The 14,424-nt window shown below is 41.4% G+C and overlaps 3 protein-coding genes across 6 annotated transcripts; 1 reads left to right on the plus strand and 2 right to left on the minus strand.

Annotated features, from left to right (window-relative positions):
• Positions 1–130: 130 nt before the first annotated feature.
• LOC120001050 (protein ESSENTIAL FOR POTEXVIRUS ACCUMULATION 1-like) lies at positions 131–9,253 on the minus strand. 3 transcript variants are annotated; one of them, XM_038849271.1, is made up of 10 exons: positions 9,028–9,253; positions 7,617–7,705; positions 6,481–7,395; positions 6,258–6,378; positions 5,981–6,172; positions 4,773–5,540; positions 1,907–4,637; positions 1,158–1,354; positions 1,023–1,082; positions 131–747 (listed from the first exon to the last, which is right to left on the minus strand). In XM_038849271.1, the coding sequence occupies exons 1-10, from the start codon at positions 9,122–9,124 to the stop codon at positions 368–370; spliced, it is 5,550 nt and encodes a 1,849-aa protein (XP_038705199.1). In that variant the 5' UTR covers positions 9,125–9,253; the 3' UTR covers positions 131–367. The 3 variants fall into 3 exon arrangements, with proteins under 3 accessions (XP_038705199.1, XP_038705200.1, XP_038705202.1); XM_038849272.1 differs by having other exon boundaries at positions 1,158–1,351; positions 9,028–9,252; XM_038849274.1 differs by lacking the exon at positions 9,028–9,253 and adding an exon at positions 8,653–8,987.
• Positions 9,254–10,601: 1,348 nt separating this feature from the next.
• LOC120000336 (deoxyuridine 5'-triphosphate nucleotidohydrolase-like) lies at positions 10,602–11,753 on the plus strand. The gene is made up of 3 exons (XM_038848373.1): positions 10,602–10,954; positions 11,034–11,125; positions 11,216–11,753. Exons 1-3 carry the CDS (start codon positions 10,659–10,661, stop codon positions 11,458–11,460), a joined length of 633 nt encoding a protein of 210 aa, XP_038704301.1. The 5' UTR covers positions 10,602–10,658; the 3' UTR covers positions 11,461–11,753.
• A 201-nt stretch (positions 11,754–11,954) lies between these two features.
• Positions 11,955–13,860, minus strand: LOC120000335 (glucan endo-1,3-beta-D-glucosidase-like). 2 transcript variants are annotated; one of them, XM_038848372.1, is made up of 3 exons: positions 13,703–13,860; positions 12,245–13,591; positions 11,955–12,135 (listed from the first exon to the last, which is right to left on the minus strand). In XM_038848372.1, the coding sequence occupies exons 1-3, from the start codon at positions 13,797–13,799 to the stop codon at positions 12,098–12,100; spliced, it is 1,482 nt and encodes a 493-aa protein (XP_038704300.1). In that variant the 5' UTR covers positions 13,800–13,860; the 3' UTR covers positions 11,955–12,097. The 2 variants fall into 2 exon arrangements, with proteins under 2 accessions (XP_038704300.1, XP_038704297.1); XM_038848369.1 differs by having other exon boundaries at positions 11,966–13,591.
• Between the last annotated feature and the right edge of the window lie 564 nt (positions 13,861–14,424).

The following is a 14,424-nucleotide window of genomic DNA, read 5'->3' on the forward strand; positions in this document are numbered from 1 at the left end:
GAAGGTTACATACCATTGTATATGAACCCGGATGTCCCAAGCTCCGGTTCGCCTGCCAATGACATCCCTTCATTCATTGGCACGCCAACCATAGCTTTCAACTTTCATGCAACTTAAGGTTAAAAGAGAATTTCTGAACGAAGCAGATAAAAAGGTTTTTTAATGAAAAAGATGAACCAAACTCACAAGGTTTTCTGCCCAAGCATTGCTTCAAAAAAAGAAAACAATTCAGCATGAATTAGCGCTGCTATTGCTCTATAGCGGAGGGGAACAAAAAAATCCCAAGTAAACATGTACAGAACAGTTGAGCAAAATGTATTTACAACCACCTCTCAAGCCTCCTGTCTTCTGTCCTCCTGTCTCTGTCTTAATCTTCCACCGTCTGAATTTCACCCATCATGATACGGTTACTAACGACATTGAATCCCAACACCACAGGGCTAACTTTCTTCCCTTTCCTCCCCTTCTTTTTTCCTCCCGCTTTTGATGACCCATCAAGGCCATCACGGTCCACACCCCCAAAGCCTGCATTGTCAGAATTCACTTCTTTGGCACCACTCTGGGATACCTTCCGATCATTCCGACTTTGAAAGGCAATTTCAAGTACATCTGCTGGTAATAACTCTCTGTAGTTGAGGAATTTTTCAATAAACTCGTGATCAGGATCAAATGAACCAAGGTTCTCTGTCAGAAGCATCTCAGCCTCTGTTCTGGTTTGCTTCAAGCAAAACTCTAAGAAACTTGTATCTGGAAAACACAAGAAAAACAAAACAAAGGTTGTATTAGATGGAACTTCAAGATCAACAACAAAGGATTTAGAATACCAAATCATCTTCTATATACTAAATCATTGAGGCAGATACAGAAAAATAGCTAAAAAAAATGACAGAATTTCCAGTCAGGTGTCCATGCTTATCTTCCATTCCAATTGTCTTCGGGTGAGAAGTGCCAGGATGGACTCTCGAAAAGATACACTTTTCAGCTCATATACAAGACAAACCATAAACTAGAAAATGCTATACCTTTCGTCCCAAGAAGCCGAACACACTCGCTCTCACACCAATCTCTGAAGTCCATAGCCTCTGCAGAAATATGAACACATAAAGGTTAACACAATAAATATGCTAAAACAAATCATACAATTCACAATGGTTAACCTGAATGCTTGGTCAAAGAATCTCTTTTCCCCTTCAGGGATGTCTGAGCAGATGCAGGTGATGATGAGAGAGGATGCTCAACAGCACGGCCACCCATCGATTTTTGTCGGCCTGACGATCCACCCAGATTTGCTTTTGCAGGAGTGCTCTTAGTTCCCAAACTACCCACATTAACAGGCTGAGGAAAATCTGCCCTGCTTCCAAGAGCAAAAATAGAATTCAGTTTCCTCACATATTGGAACAACTGTAACCAAATTTCAAGAGACTAAATGTAGAATCAACATCAAAAAAAATTAAAATGAAAGAACTTATGGCACATTGAAAGTAGTGGAAATGGGAATCCAATTAATCATGTTAAATCACATAAATTCCCAACAGAAAAAGTGGCATTGTCCATATACATTAACAATGATGACAACAGAAGCAAATAAGACCATCAAATTTTCAAAACGGCAAGGATTCTTTCTCAAGAAAATTGAGTTAAAAGATAATATGGTAAAAAAAATTCAAGACAAGTCCTAGGAGAAAAAAACTAAAATGCCAAGTTCACTAGCACGTCAATAAATCATACAATTTGAAGGTAAATGATATCATTGACCTAGTTTCCCAGAGAAACCCATAAGCAACAATTCTTTAATGAGTAACAAAAACATCCAAACAAGGCATTTCCACTTGAGCAGAAGCCAAGGCCAAAAAAAGTCCACCAAACAAAAGAAGGAAAGAGCATCCAGGATAGAAAAAGGTCATACTGCTTAGTTTCTTGCCCTGGTTGATCTATTGGTCCCCAAAATAAGTCATCATCTCCTCTATGTTTTGACTGAGAAACAGCACGAGAATTGATTTGAATAGGAGAAGCAGCCTTAGCTGGAGATGCAGAGATAGACCATGATTGACTACCATGGTTAGCCTGCACTGGCTGTGATTTCTGAGGTGCTTGAATCTGGCTTTGCAGTGGCGTAGAACCCTTCTTCTCCTGTTCCTTAAGGATGTCCCTCAAAGATGTGGGTTTAGGAAGCTTCTTGGAATCCATAGACCAAGCAGGCACTGGAGAAGGGTTGGCTGACTCTCCTTTCCAAAGAACAAAATCTCCCAATGAAGGGCCCGATGGGATTGCAGGCAAAACATCTTTCTCCTGTTGCATAGAGCGTGAACTTTTGGCTTTCTCAGTGATGCTTGAAGCAACAGACACATCAGCAGGAGTACTGGGTAGAGAGACCTTAGCTCCAGCTGCAGCAGCCTTAGCTTTAGATTTTTTGCGACTCTTTTTGGTTTCTTTAGCATCAATGAAGTTTCCATCATCAACAGATTCCACATGACCGGCAGTAACAAGTGTGGAAGTCAAACTAGAGGTACTGTCAGAAACCTCCATAACTTTCTCATCAGACTTTGCCAAAACTTCTTCTGCCAGTATATCATGCAATGGGCTCTTCTTGCTCTTTGATTTTGGAGAACTATCGGGTATCCCTATATTTACCCCAGTAAAACCTTCATCTTTTGTAGTTCCTTTAGATAATTTAGAGTCTGAATTGGCCACAACCCCGGCCCACGGAAATGACAAACTCATAGAGTTGACAGAGTTAGTGACCTCAGACACAACCGCTTCAACATGTGCCTTTCTCTGTTCTTCCTGTTGAATTTCCAATAAAGACTTTGCCTTGAAACCAGGAGCAGGTTTCCAAGCTCGTTGTCCAGAGTGAATCTGCGAATTCTGCAAGGAGACAGACCCGACCAGATCTGATTCTTCCTTGACTTCAACAATTCCAACATTATCCCCAGAAAGAGTCACAGGCACTGAGTTATTCAACTGTCGGGAATCCCCAATTTCTATGGTAGTAACCTTAGTCCTGTTATCTTTTCTTTCTGGCGGTGATGTTCCTTGGAGTGTTTCTCCTGAACCAATGTGTGCATCAAGTTTTGTGTCACCAACATCTAGCCCCCTAGACTCTGATTGGTTCAATTGCTGCAAAGAGGAAGCATTTGACCCTACCTTTGCCTGGTCAGACAAAGGTTGCAACTTTGAAGATTTTTGTTTTCTGGACTTCTTATCAGAACCTTTTCTTGCCTCACGAACTTCAACACTTTTAATGGCAGTCCCTTGAGATGGCACATCACTTGGTCTTTCTTTTGCAACCTGTTTTCCATCAAGAGAAACATCTGGTTGCACTTTATCGCCAGTGACATTCCCCGGCACAGACGAATCATGAGAAGGTCCAATAGAAGGAAGATCATCAGCCATAGCTCCGGATACCGCAACAACTAGACTTTCCCCAGTCCTATGAACGTCCTCTGATGTCAGCTCCATAGGTAGAGAAGTATGGTACTCAGAAGCAAGGACAGCATTATGAACAACAGAAGGCTCTTTAGTAAATTTGTTTGATGTCTCTTGAAAGCTTTCAACCAATGTTGAGGTCGGAGGTGATACCTTCTCCGTGACATTATCAGTCTGTTTAGGAAGAGTAGCACCCCAACCATGCTGAGGATGAATATTCCCAAACATTTGATGTGGTAGAGGTACAAGGGAGGTTCCAGAACTAACATTATGAGTGAGATTCTGGGTTACTTGTGGAGGCAGATTCGAGATGTTAGCACTGAGTTTGTCTTGCATATTGGTTACGGGTATCTGGGGAGCAATTGGAAACAATTCTTGTGATGCCTGAATTCGAGAAGGATCAACTTGATTACCTGCAGACACTGCAGCAACCTGTGATTGGCCAAAAGACGGTTCACTGAATTGCTGGTTAGGATGATGCTCAGACAGAACCTGAGAAAGCAACTGATGTTGACGTAACAACTGTTGCTGCTCCTCCTGTTTCTGTTGCTGTTTAAGCAACAAGAGCTTATCCAACAATGACAGCTGCTGCGATGGAATAGGTGCCTGGGAATGCAATTGCAACAAATACTGCTGTTGTAACAAATTATTAAGGAGCTGTGGATCTTGCGCCAAACCAGGAGATAGCAACTTTTCAGCAGTCAAAACTCCAGAAGGATTATCTACAGCTTGACCAAGAAGATTTGCTAACTGGGGTGAGCTTTGTGGTTGCAGCCTTTGTTGATGCCCAAAGGGAGTTTGGGCTGGAAAACTTTGGGCATGTAGATCAATCTTCTCCTGAAGTGGATCCAAGCCACCATGGACAGAGAAATTAGACCAGCCCGGAGCACCATTGTTTACAACAGCAGCTGGTCTCTCCGATAACCCATGGATGATGGACATCAAGTCAGAATTTTGAGAATGAGGAGGCTGGTGTGAATTGTCTGCCATTGAAAATAAAACTTTTGCATGAGGGGTTGCAGAATCTGCGATAATCTCTGGTTTTGAAACAATTGGCGTAGAGTCTCTCCCTGTCCAATGTGGATAAGGATTCGGCAGCGATCTTTGTCGTTCAAGTGTCATTCTCTTGGCTAAAAGGTACAGGTCATTTTCTGAATCTGTGGCAGACGAAGGCATGCCACTAGGATTATTACCAACATAGGGTTGCAAACCTACACATCAAGCAGCACATGTTAGTCTCCATCTCCTAATTATTATAAGGAAAAAAAAAAGCAGAAAGCTAAAGCATATAACAGCCTCTCATTCATAATCAATAATACTGACATTATTTACCAAAAAGAACCAACCTTGGGATGAATTGCTCAAATTACCAGACATAAGTGACTCCAAAAACCTATTTTCAGCTTCTATTGATGAAGCATGCACATGTCTTGGCTCACTTCGTATCACATCAATCTCATTCATGCCAGAATGAACCTTTCCAAGGCTACTAAAGTTTGACCTATTTGACCCATCTGCTGTTTCGTTTGGCTTCGGTAGGGCAAAGCCGGGTGGTGGTCTGGCTTTAGCTCGAAGATGGGGCATAACATCACCAAGTAACGAAAACGGCGAGTCTTCGGATGCATTTGCAAGGCGAACCTGCAAATCTATCCCAAAATATCCAGCCTCGAGCCATCCAATGATATCACTACCAGGAAAGGGACCTTGAATGAGACCCTGAGGATCTTTGTAATAAAGAACGAGGTCCTCAGGAGAGGGCTGTGAAAGCTTGTTGACCTTCTGTTCTCTGTCAAAAACTGCAGATGGTTGCCGTTTTATAATGGGATCATCAGCAGTTTGCCACTTTGCTTCCTTTGAGAAAGATAATTTAGCCATGCTTTCCCATTGATTGTTTTGATCCTTCTGTGGTTGTGTCCAGTCCATCTGAGACAGTCTAGAGCTGACACCACTAGGGATCTCGTTCCAATCATGAAACCCAATATGCGATTGTTCTCCTGAAGATGAGCTCCGCCAAGAAACCCCAGTAGGGATAGAATTTTTTCCCTTAACACTCAAATCTTGAATGACGGATGTCTCATCAGCCTTTCGGTAAGAATCGCCACCTTCTCTAAAACCTATACACATAAAACTTTAATCACCAAATGCAATGCAACAAAAGAACTTTGTACGCACAGGGTGTTAGATTAAAATTTAAAACTCTACAAGTTCTAAAGAAAACACCTACAAAGGCCACAATGTTTCACATAGATTGGAAACAAAGAGCCACAGCTCTTGATAAAAAGGAGAGCAAGACTGGAAATTTAACTAAAATATAATTACATAATTAAGTAGATGAATAATTATACCGAATAGACTACAATAATTATTGCAACCAACATTGTTCTCAACACTTCTTTTTTCAGCTGATAACTTACCAGGTTTTACACATCACACACCATACATAGTTCACGAAAAAGATTTTAAGTGGATCAATAAAAAAAATGGCATCCAGAATGTTCTAAATTGCGTAATAAGAATAATAGGTTTGCTACGCAATTTTTTGGGGTTCAAATACCTTCAGCTTTGAACTTATTATTTTGATACATTTTTTGATCATGCGTAGCTTCTACTTTTGAGTTAGGCCCAAGGTTATGTGATTGTTTTTCCTTGGAGGAGCCTTCTGAATAACCCAAATAACTTCCTTTTGAAGTATCAGCAATTTCATCTTTAAAATCATCTCCAGCAAGCGGAATGTCTTCTTTACTGCCTGCTCAGTCAAGCAAATATGAACATCGTTCACAACAGAGAAAATGGAAAGACACATTTTAATGCTAACAAGAATATGGCGCTACCAATCTTCGTTCGCCTTGACTGTGTGAAATCCAATGTTTGCCACCCCGCAGTTCCATCCTTGGATATCTGAGGTGCACCACTACTGACTATTTCCCCTCTTTCGATTCCCTTCAAAACCACCTACTCAACCAGTAAAATTATCAAATCAAGATCATCAGGAGTAAATAGATTCACCAGCAGGGTAACTTTATTCCGTAGACGCAACAGTGTTAATAAAATTACCATTTCATCAGAAGTAGGTGCACAAAGTGCTAGAGGTTCTAACAGGTCTTCCTGTGTAAGTAGAAGCACTTGTACAAAACCATCAAGTAGTTTCTCACATGACATCCCATCAGTCTTCCTGTAGACATCAAGCAATTTTGTCCTGCTGTATCTTAAGAGGGAAGGTTCACTATGGCCAGTGTCACCCTTGTCTAAGATGGTCCCTGGAGCCTGGGAATGAACAGGAAAACTATTCACAACACTTCCGGTGGAACTGAACCTTCCCCGGCCAGCAGAAAAGGTTGGAGGGGTATTTTCCCCACGCCCTCTGCTGTAGGAAAAAGTAGTAGTTTGTTTGTTTGGCGTCAGAGTTTGGTGATTAGAAGGCTCTCCCCTTCCTCGACTTTGGGAAGAATTGGATCTCCATGCTCGAAAATTATCTCCATCCCTCTCATCCTTTTGATGACTAGGTAACGAACCTCTGTCAAGGAGCATGTCCCCATCTCTGCCTGAATCCATCCGCTTATCACGCACGCCTTCTGACTCCTTATCATCAGGGCCCCAGCGTGTGTTCCATTTGCTCTCACGCCGTTGATCAAAACTAGCATCCCGGTTATTAGAATCGGACCAGCGATCAGAAGGAACACGGCGTGATTCCCCAAAGTGTCGATTGGAAGAGTTATCCATCCACTGCTCTGTCCTCCGGGGGTCACCGAGCTCCTTATCTCCATCCCTCCAGCGGTCCTTGCGCACAGAGGAATTAGTGTCCCTTTCTTCTTCACGCCAGCGGTCAAGACGGTTGGTTTCCCTATCAAGCAAGGATGGACGAAATACATCCTTTTTCTTCAGTGTGTCATGCATCCCCTCACCATTTCCAGATGACTTATTGACAACCGAGTGATTGTCATAACCAGGATTTGTGCTGATATGGCCTTCCTGTTTAAACAACTATTTATGTGAAACAGAAAAGGAAGGAGACAAAGCAGTACAACAATAATCTAAACTAATTGCGTCAAACAAATTATATTTAAAAAAAATCACACAGAGATGGCAAATGCATCTTTTTTCCTGCAAATAAGACATTACATATAAATCTTCATGACCACAAATCAGGTGCCACTACAAAGTAAAATCGTCAAAGAAAAATGAATACAGACCCCAGTGCCTGTTCCAGGTTTACTCTCCCCTGGCTTTGGCAGAAGCCATTGCGGCGAAAGCGGAATAGGACTGTCAGATCCCAGAACATCTGCACAAAGAAAATAAAAGCATTAGCAACATTTTATATGTAGAACCAAGACAAGATTTCAGGAGCACCATGCCGACCATTCCATTAAACAATGTCAAATAACTAGAAACGGTTGCACATATATTGCATCACTCCAACTTTAAAATTCAACTAAATTTATGCAATCAATATATTTTCACAGAACAAGCACCCTTGCCGCAACATGATTCTTGAGAAAAAAATTACTAGGAAAAATGCAAAACCAGATAAGATGAAATGGTCAAATGAACTTAGGCTAAACGCAACCTATCCCCAGAGGCGGTTTGCAGAATTTGAACTCATGACTTCTAGGTTGCATGAAGCAACCTTAACACTAGGTCAAGGATTCAACCTTAGATGTCACAAAAACCAGGTCTAAAGATCCTTTTGCTATGAGAAAAGGTGGGAGGAGAGATGCATCAGAATAAGAACCTCAAAGCCTTTCCATTCCAACCACAACAAAAATAATTTCGTTAGTCAACCACGTAAAGGGTAAACAACTCCTGTGCACAAGACTCCGTAGAGGGGGATTGGGGAGAGGCAAGATGTACGTAATCTACCCCCATATAATATGTAAAGAGGAGGTTTTAGGAGGGTTTTTTTTTGTTAGTCAACCAAAAAGAAAAATAAAAAATAAACTCAAGCGAATATATTAATCAATGAGGGATATACGTATTTAAAGTACATATACATTGAGCACATCAATCTAGTCTTCAATTCATGTAACTGTATGTGAAACACGCATAGTTCACAGCAAATATACTGAGCATGAGCCTGTAAACAGCCTAGAAAAACGAAAAAGAACCTTGTTAATCACTGCTTTCCGCATTGCCTACTTACTAGCCACAACAATATCTGAGAACAAACACGTAACGCAATAGAAATAATCAGTGAAAAATCTTCAAAAAAATTGCCTAAATATCACTCACTGATTCATAAACTGTGGCTTGCAACTGAAAACACGAATAGCGAAAATGGGGAAAAATTTCAAGGCTTCGACTTTATGCGGCCAGTGTGACACAGAGATAGCTTCTCTCCTCTACTCAATCAAAAACTTGAACTACAGGTCAAACTTAATAATGAAACGATGCATTGTTGTCGATAAAACATAACCCTAGCTTCCACCGGCACTTAGCCAAAAACAATAAATTCAAAAGAAATGGCGCTGAATTGTCATCAAAGCCAATAATCAACACAGGAAGCTCCAACCTCAAAGAAAATCTAGGGTTTTGAAAGAATAATCGAAGGCAAAAAAAGCTAAGAGCAACGAATACAGAGTCTCCGAAGAATGACGGGACAAATACCTTTGGAGATCTGACGGGGAGGGGTGACGGAGAGGTTCTGGCGGGAATCAAAGTGGGGAGTAGAGCCGTTTCCGGAGCTGGAGCCATTGTTAGCCATTGATGATCGGCGAGAGAGACAGGAAAACCCTTTTTGCTGTTTTTGGTTGTTCTGTTTGCTTGAGCGAGGTGGGGAAGCAGAATGCGGAGGAGGAATATAGGTTAAGGGAAGATAAATTAGGGATGTTAGGATAAGAAGAAGTATACACAGCGGCTTACGTTAGTAACAACCCTTGATTTGTTCTCTGAGCCTTAATCACTGCTAAACGACTCGTTTTGGAGACTATGGCTGCTTAAGTACACGCGCGGATTAAAAAGTGAAGAGCACGCCGATGGCTAAAAAGGGGAACGATGCACAAGACATGGCAAGTGAATCGTACCCGATATGTGCCCTTGCTGGTGATGGGATTGTCTCGCACTTCCCTCTTCTTTTTCGCCGTGTTTCAGGGGTGCGCATTGTGCTACGAATAGCGCCGTTTAGACTGGGGTTTAGTTTGTATAGCGGTTATTCAAAACGATAGTACAATAACCCAGTACACTTTCTTTTTTCCTTGGAACTATTATCAACTGTGTACACTACACCCACTATTTTTAAGAAAATAAGGTGGGAGAGATTTGACTCAATTATAAATATTGTCTTCAATTATAAATATTGTCTGCTTTTTGGAGTATACATTTTTGTTCCTAAAAGGATTTTCTACAATGAAGATGAATTATGTTTGGGCTTAAAAGAATAAATCCGATACTAATTATATGATAATTCCACCCATTTAATTGTTGAATCAACTTAGACCTGTAATAACTTTTAGAGGAAAAAGGTAAGTGTTTCGTAAAATCCTTAAAATTCCGTTCACGTATTGAATATCGAAGGAAAAAAAATATTTATTTACAAAATTATTGCTTTTCAAAAGAAAAAAAAAATCCTTATGATTTTTCGAAATGTAATGACTAGAAGAGCCATTGATAATAATGTTCCACATAAAAGTGTCGCTTAGGCTAATACCATCATAATTGATGTGGAACATTGTGTATTTCTAACGCATTTTCAAGAATGAAAGTCATTATTTGGTTGAAATCAAATTATTTTTAACTTATCGATTATTAGTTATTGTTTACTATGTTGATACTTTTTATGATTGTTATACATTGATTTTATATTACATTCAAAAAATACATATAATTTACAACAAAATTTACGTCCTCCTCCAATCACAGAAAAATGCTTTGCAACCTTGTCATAACAATGAAGACCTACCAAGCATTAAAAATAAAAATCGTTTTTATGGCGCCTAAAAAGATAAATTATTCAAATCGCACCGTTTTGGGTAGCTTTAGTTATACCCCATTTTTTCTACAGACATCCCAATCTAAGTTGACTATCCCTTGTAAAAATCACTTGACGGGGTGTCTATAGAAAAAACCAAAGTGTGACTAAAGCTACCCACCGTTTTGTTGTGTTCGTGAATTGGGCATGGCCCATTCTATTTAAACTACGGCCCTAACAGACGGCCCAATTAATATTCGTGGAGTCTGAGAAATCGGAAAACAGGGATAACTGCATCTCCACTCCACCTTGATCCGTCGTCCACAATCAAATGGCGCGAATAGTTGGCGCGACATTTTGGAAAACACCCAGATTGGCGCCTCTTTTTCTCTATGATAGGGTTTTCAAGTCCTCATTTTACTCTCACACAAATCCACTGCGTGCGACTTCTCATTCTCTTCGAGTATTCAGAATGGCCCAAGCAGATGAGCCATCTCCGAAGATGCAGAACGGCGTCAATGAAGCATCGCAAAACCCTATTCCACTCATTAGGGTGAAAAAACTATCTGAGAAGGCTGTGTTGCCTTCACGAGCCTCCTCTCTCTCTGCCGGCTACGATCTCTCGAGGTTGATCCATAGATTCACTTCCGTATTTTTTATTTTTTGTAAAGGAAGTTGAAGCTTACAGGGTTATGTCTGTTTGTAGTGCGATTGACGCTAAGGTACCAGCCAGAGGAAAATCTCTAATCCAAACTGATCTGAGCATTGCAGTACCGGAGGGAACGTATGCTCGTATCGGTAATATCTTACTCCATCTCTATCTCTATATGTGATTGGTTTTTTCTTCAATTATTGTTCGTGAGAAGATTCTTTGATATGTATTTGCAGCACCAAGATCGGGACTGGCTTGGAAACACTCGATTGATGTAGGGGCGGGTGTAATTGATGCTGATTACAGAGGCCCAGTTGGGGTTATATTGTTCAACCACTCTGATGTCGATTTTCAGGTGGGAGTGGGTGACAGGATTGCCCAACTGATTATTGAAAAGATCATGACTCCGGCGGTTGTGGAATTGGAGGATCTTGATGAAACTGTGAGAGGAGATGGAGGTTTTGGATCTACGGGCGTCTGATTCTCTTTAGGAACTGTCAATGACATAACATATGTTTCTTCGTTTGTTGATGAGTTGAAAGTAGCCTCTCTCGGGTCGGATTAGTTCAGTAATTTTGTCGAACACTTGGTAGGCGTCAGCCCTCCATTTTTGCTGTCCTGTTTCAGATGTTAAAGTCTCTGCTTTGTATAGTGATGGTTATGCACTTCAGGATATTGGATTTGTGTTCTTCCTTGTATCGAAAACAAACGAAGAAAAATGCAGTTGTTGGGATTGTATTATGAATCATCAGTTGTAACTGAAGCTTTCAAACATATTTGTGTTGAAACCAAGAGTCACCTTGTGGCTTGTGCGCTATAAGATTCTCAAGTCTTATCATTATTTATGGTACATTGGTACTTTTTGAAGATAATTCATAGAATGTATCCACGAGATCCACGTAACTGTGATTTTCAAGGTGATCCATCATCCATGCGTCGAAAGCATGCTTTTATATCAGTAGAAATCTTTATCTAACGCCACAAAATTTATCCAAAGAACAATTATAAGCTTTGCATCCATAACCCAAATCACATAATTGATTTTTCAAGAAAAATACAAATAATTATGCATTAGAAATCACTAAAATTTACATGTACAAAGGAGAGAACCCGCCAGCTCAGGTACTCTCACCTGGGTAACTGCACCCATTGTAGCCTACAGTGGAAAAACCAATAAACATAATACCATCAAAGATTCAAAGAACAAACAAAGACGACAAAGATTGTAATTAGGGAAAGCCACGGCCTATGTTGAGAGAACTTACTGGGATTGTTGGATGAAGGTGTGCCTGTTTGTGAGAAATCACAGTCCCGTGGATTCCGACCCAAGGATTGATAGAGCATATTCATTGCATAAGCAGCATGTGATGCAACAGTTGCTGGTTCAAAGCAAGCACCGCCTGGTTGGATTGGACTGCAATCAATCCCTTTTCCACAAGCGTAATCAATATTAATCTGCAATTGAGCATCTGATACACCTTGCTTAGGCAAACACCACGATCCTTTAATTGGCTTCGGCGATGGAGCCGCCGGACCTGATGATGGTGTCACCGAACCTGATGATGGGGTAACCGGACCTGATGGTGTCACCGGACCTGATGATGGGGTAACCGGAACTGATGGTGTCACCCTGGATAGACCCACATCGTAGTTTATGCTAAGATCAGGCTTGAAAATCCCAAAAGCTCGCTCTGATCCGGGTCCTGGTTTCAAGTTCTCATCATACAGAGCAAATATGTAAGTATCCACTGACTTGTTTGGCATCAATGGAGTCCCAACTTGGGTCCGGAGATGGTGCACAAGGTTACTGATGAAAGTCCTAGCATTATCAACATTTGCTCCGACCTCATTAGGATCTCCCTTGTACGGCCAGCCGGTTTCGGCGACCACGATCTCGACATTTCTAAAGCCCCAACCGTTCAAAGCAGAACGAACTGCATCGAGCTGCGCATCGAACATGTTCAAGTACTTGATCTTTGTGTTCGCGTCCACTCGCCCAGAATTGGGTTCGAAAAGACAAAATGGCAGAGTCTCGGGCCGATTCGTGTCGCCTCGGTATGCAAAATATGGGTACGGGTTGATCGCGAAGGGCGAACCGTTGGCATTGTTGAACTCAAGAATTCCCTTCAACACATCCCCGTTGTTCTGGTCGAAGGTTCCAGCAGATGGCGGATCAGAGACCGTAAGCAGCGCCATTGTATGGACTGTTGTGACCTTTATTTTGCCCCCTAGAGACACTTCGTTGAGAGCATTTTGGATATTCTGCATCGCCGGAACCAACTGGGTAATCAGATTCCGGTCGCCGAAGGTCATGACCTCATTGCCAACAGAAATGAGGATGATGTTGCTCGAAGGATAGTACTGGACCACGTTGGTGTTAACCCAGTTTTTGGCGAAGTTCGGGTCGGAGGCGAGCGCCGGAATATCGCCGTTCGCGGTGCCGATGAAGATTCCGATCCCGGTGTTGGCGAGGGCTTTGATCATCTCCGGGTCGGATCCATATAATCGGACCTTTTGAATATAAGTAGATTGGAGAAGCTTCGCGGTGGCCGCTGGTGGCGGGAGGTTATCCGCGACTTGGCCATAGTTTACACCAACGAATGATTGCGAATCTGCAAAGAGAGAGAGAGAAAAAAAAAATCAACCAAGTGAGCTTGCTTTTCAGTAACAACTAGTAAAAAATATACAGTTGAGTCGAAGTAAGACAAGATCTAGAGATTTACTTGCGATGTTGAGAGCTTGTAAGAAAGCGAGAATCACGAAAGCAACAGAGCAAGGAAGGGTTGCCATGGAAACAGAGCTGTCTCTCTTTCGCAACATTTCTTAATGAAGTGTTTGAACACGAAGAGGGGTGATAAATAGATGTGAAAAAGGCCAAAGCAAGGGCATAATCGGAATACTAAAAGTGCTTTTCTGTGATCGATTCAAAACACGGAAAGATACAGGAAGCTTGAAGGACGTAGGGCCCACCGTCCTACTCTTGTGCGTAGGACACGACTCACATTGTTGACCGAGTGACGTTAATGCCCTCAGATTGTGACCGTTAAATCGGGTATGGATTTTTTTAATGGCTGTAGGAGCTATACGTTATGCCACGGAACCCTGGATAGGGTTACAAAGACACTGTGATCTGCAAACCAATATGTGGTTGAACGACAAATGATTAGTATGTAAGGGACGGCTCACCCCTTAAGTGTGGGTTCTAGTTCTACCTCGTTTCAATTCTCTTTGTATCAAAGAAAAAAATATATTGTAATATTTCTCTCAAGTTGTCTATACGTGGTTATGTTGCCTTCTCAACTATACTTGGGTAAAGGAGGGAATGGGAACATAAAAGGGGAATATGAATTCCTTGCATCCCAATGTTTTAATAGTCAAGGAATTTCCTAAGGATCATTATTTTCGTAAATGATTTAATAGGGGATAAGAATAGAAATAATGACTA

The sequence above is a fragment of the Tripterygium wilfordii genome, chromosome 6 (genome assembly GCF_013401445.1).
Source record: "Tripterygium wilfordii isolate XIE 37 chromosome 6, ASM1340144v1, whole genome shotgun sequence".
In the NCBI taxonomy this organism is placed as follows: Eukaryota; Viridiplantae; Streptophyta; class Magnoliopsida; order Celastrales; family Celastraceae; genus Tripterygium; species Tripterygium wilfordii.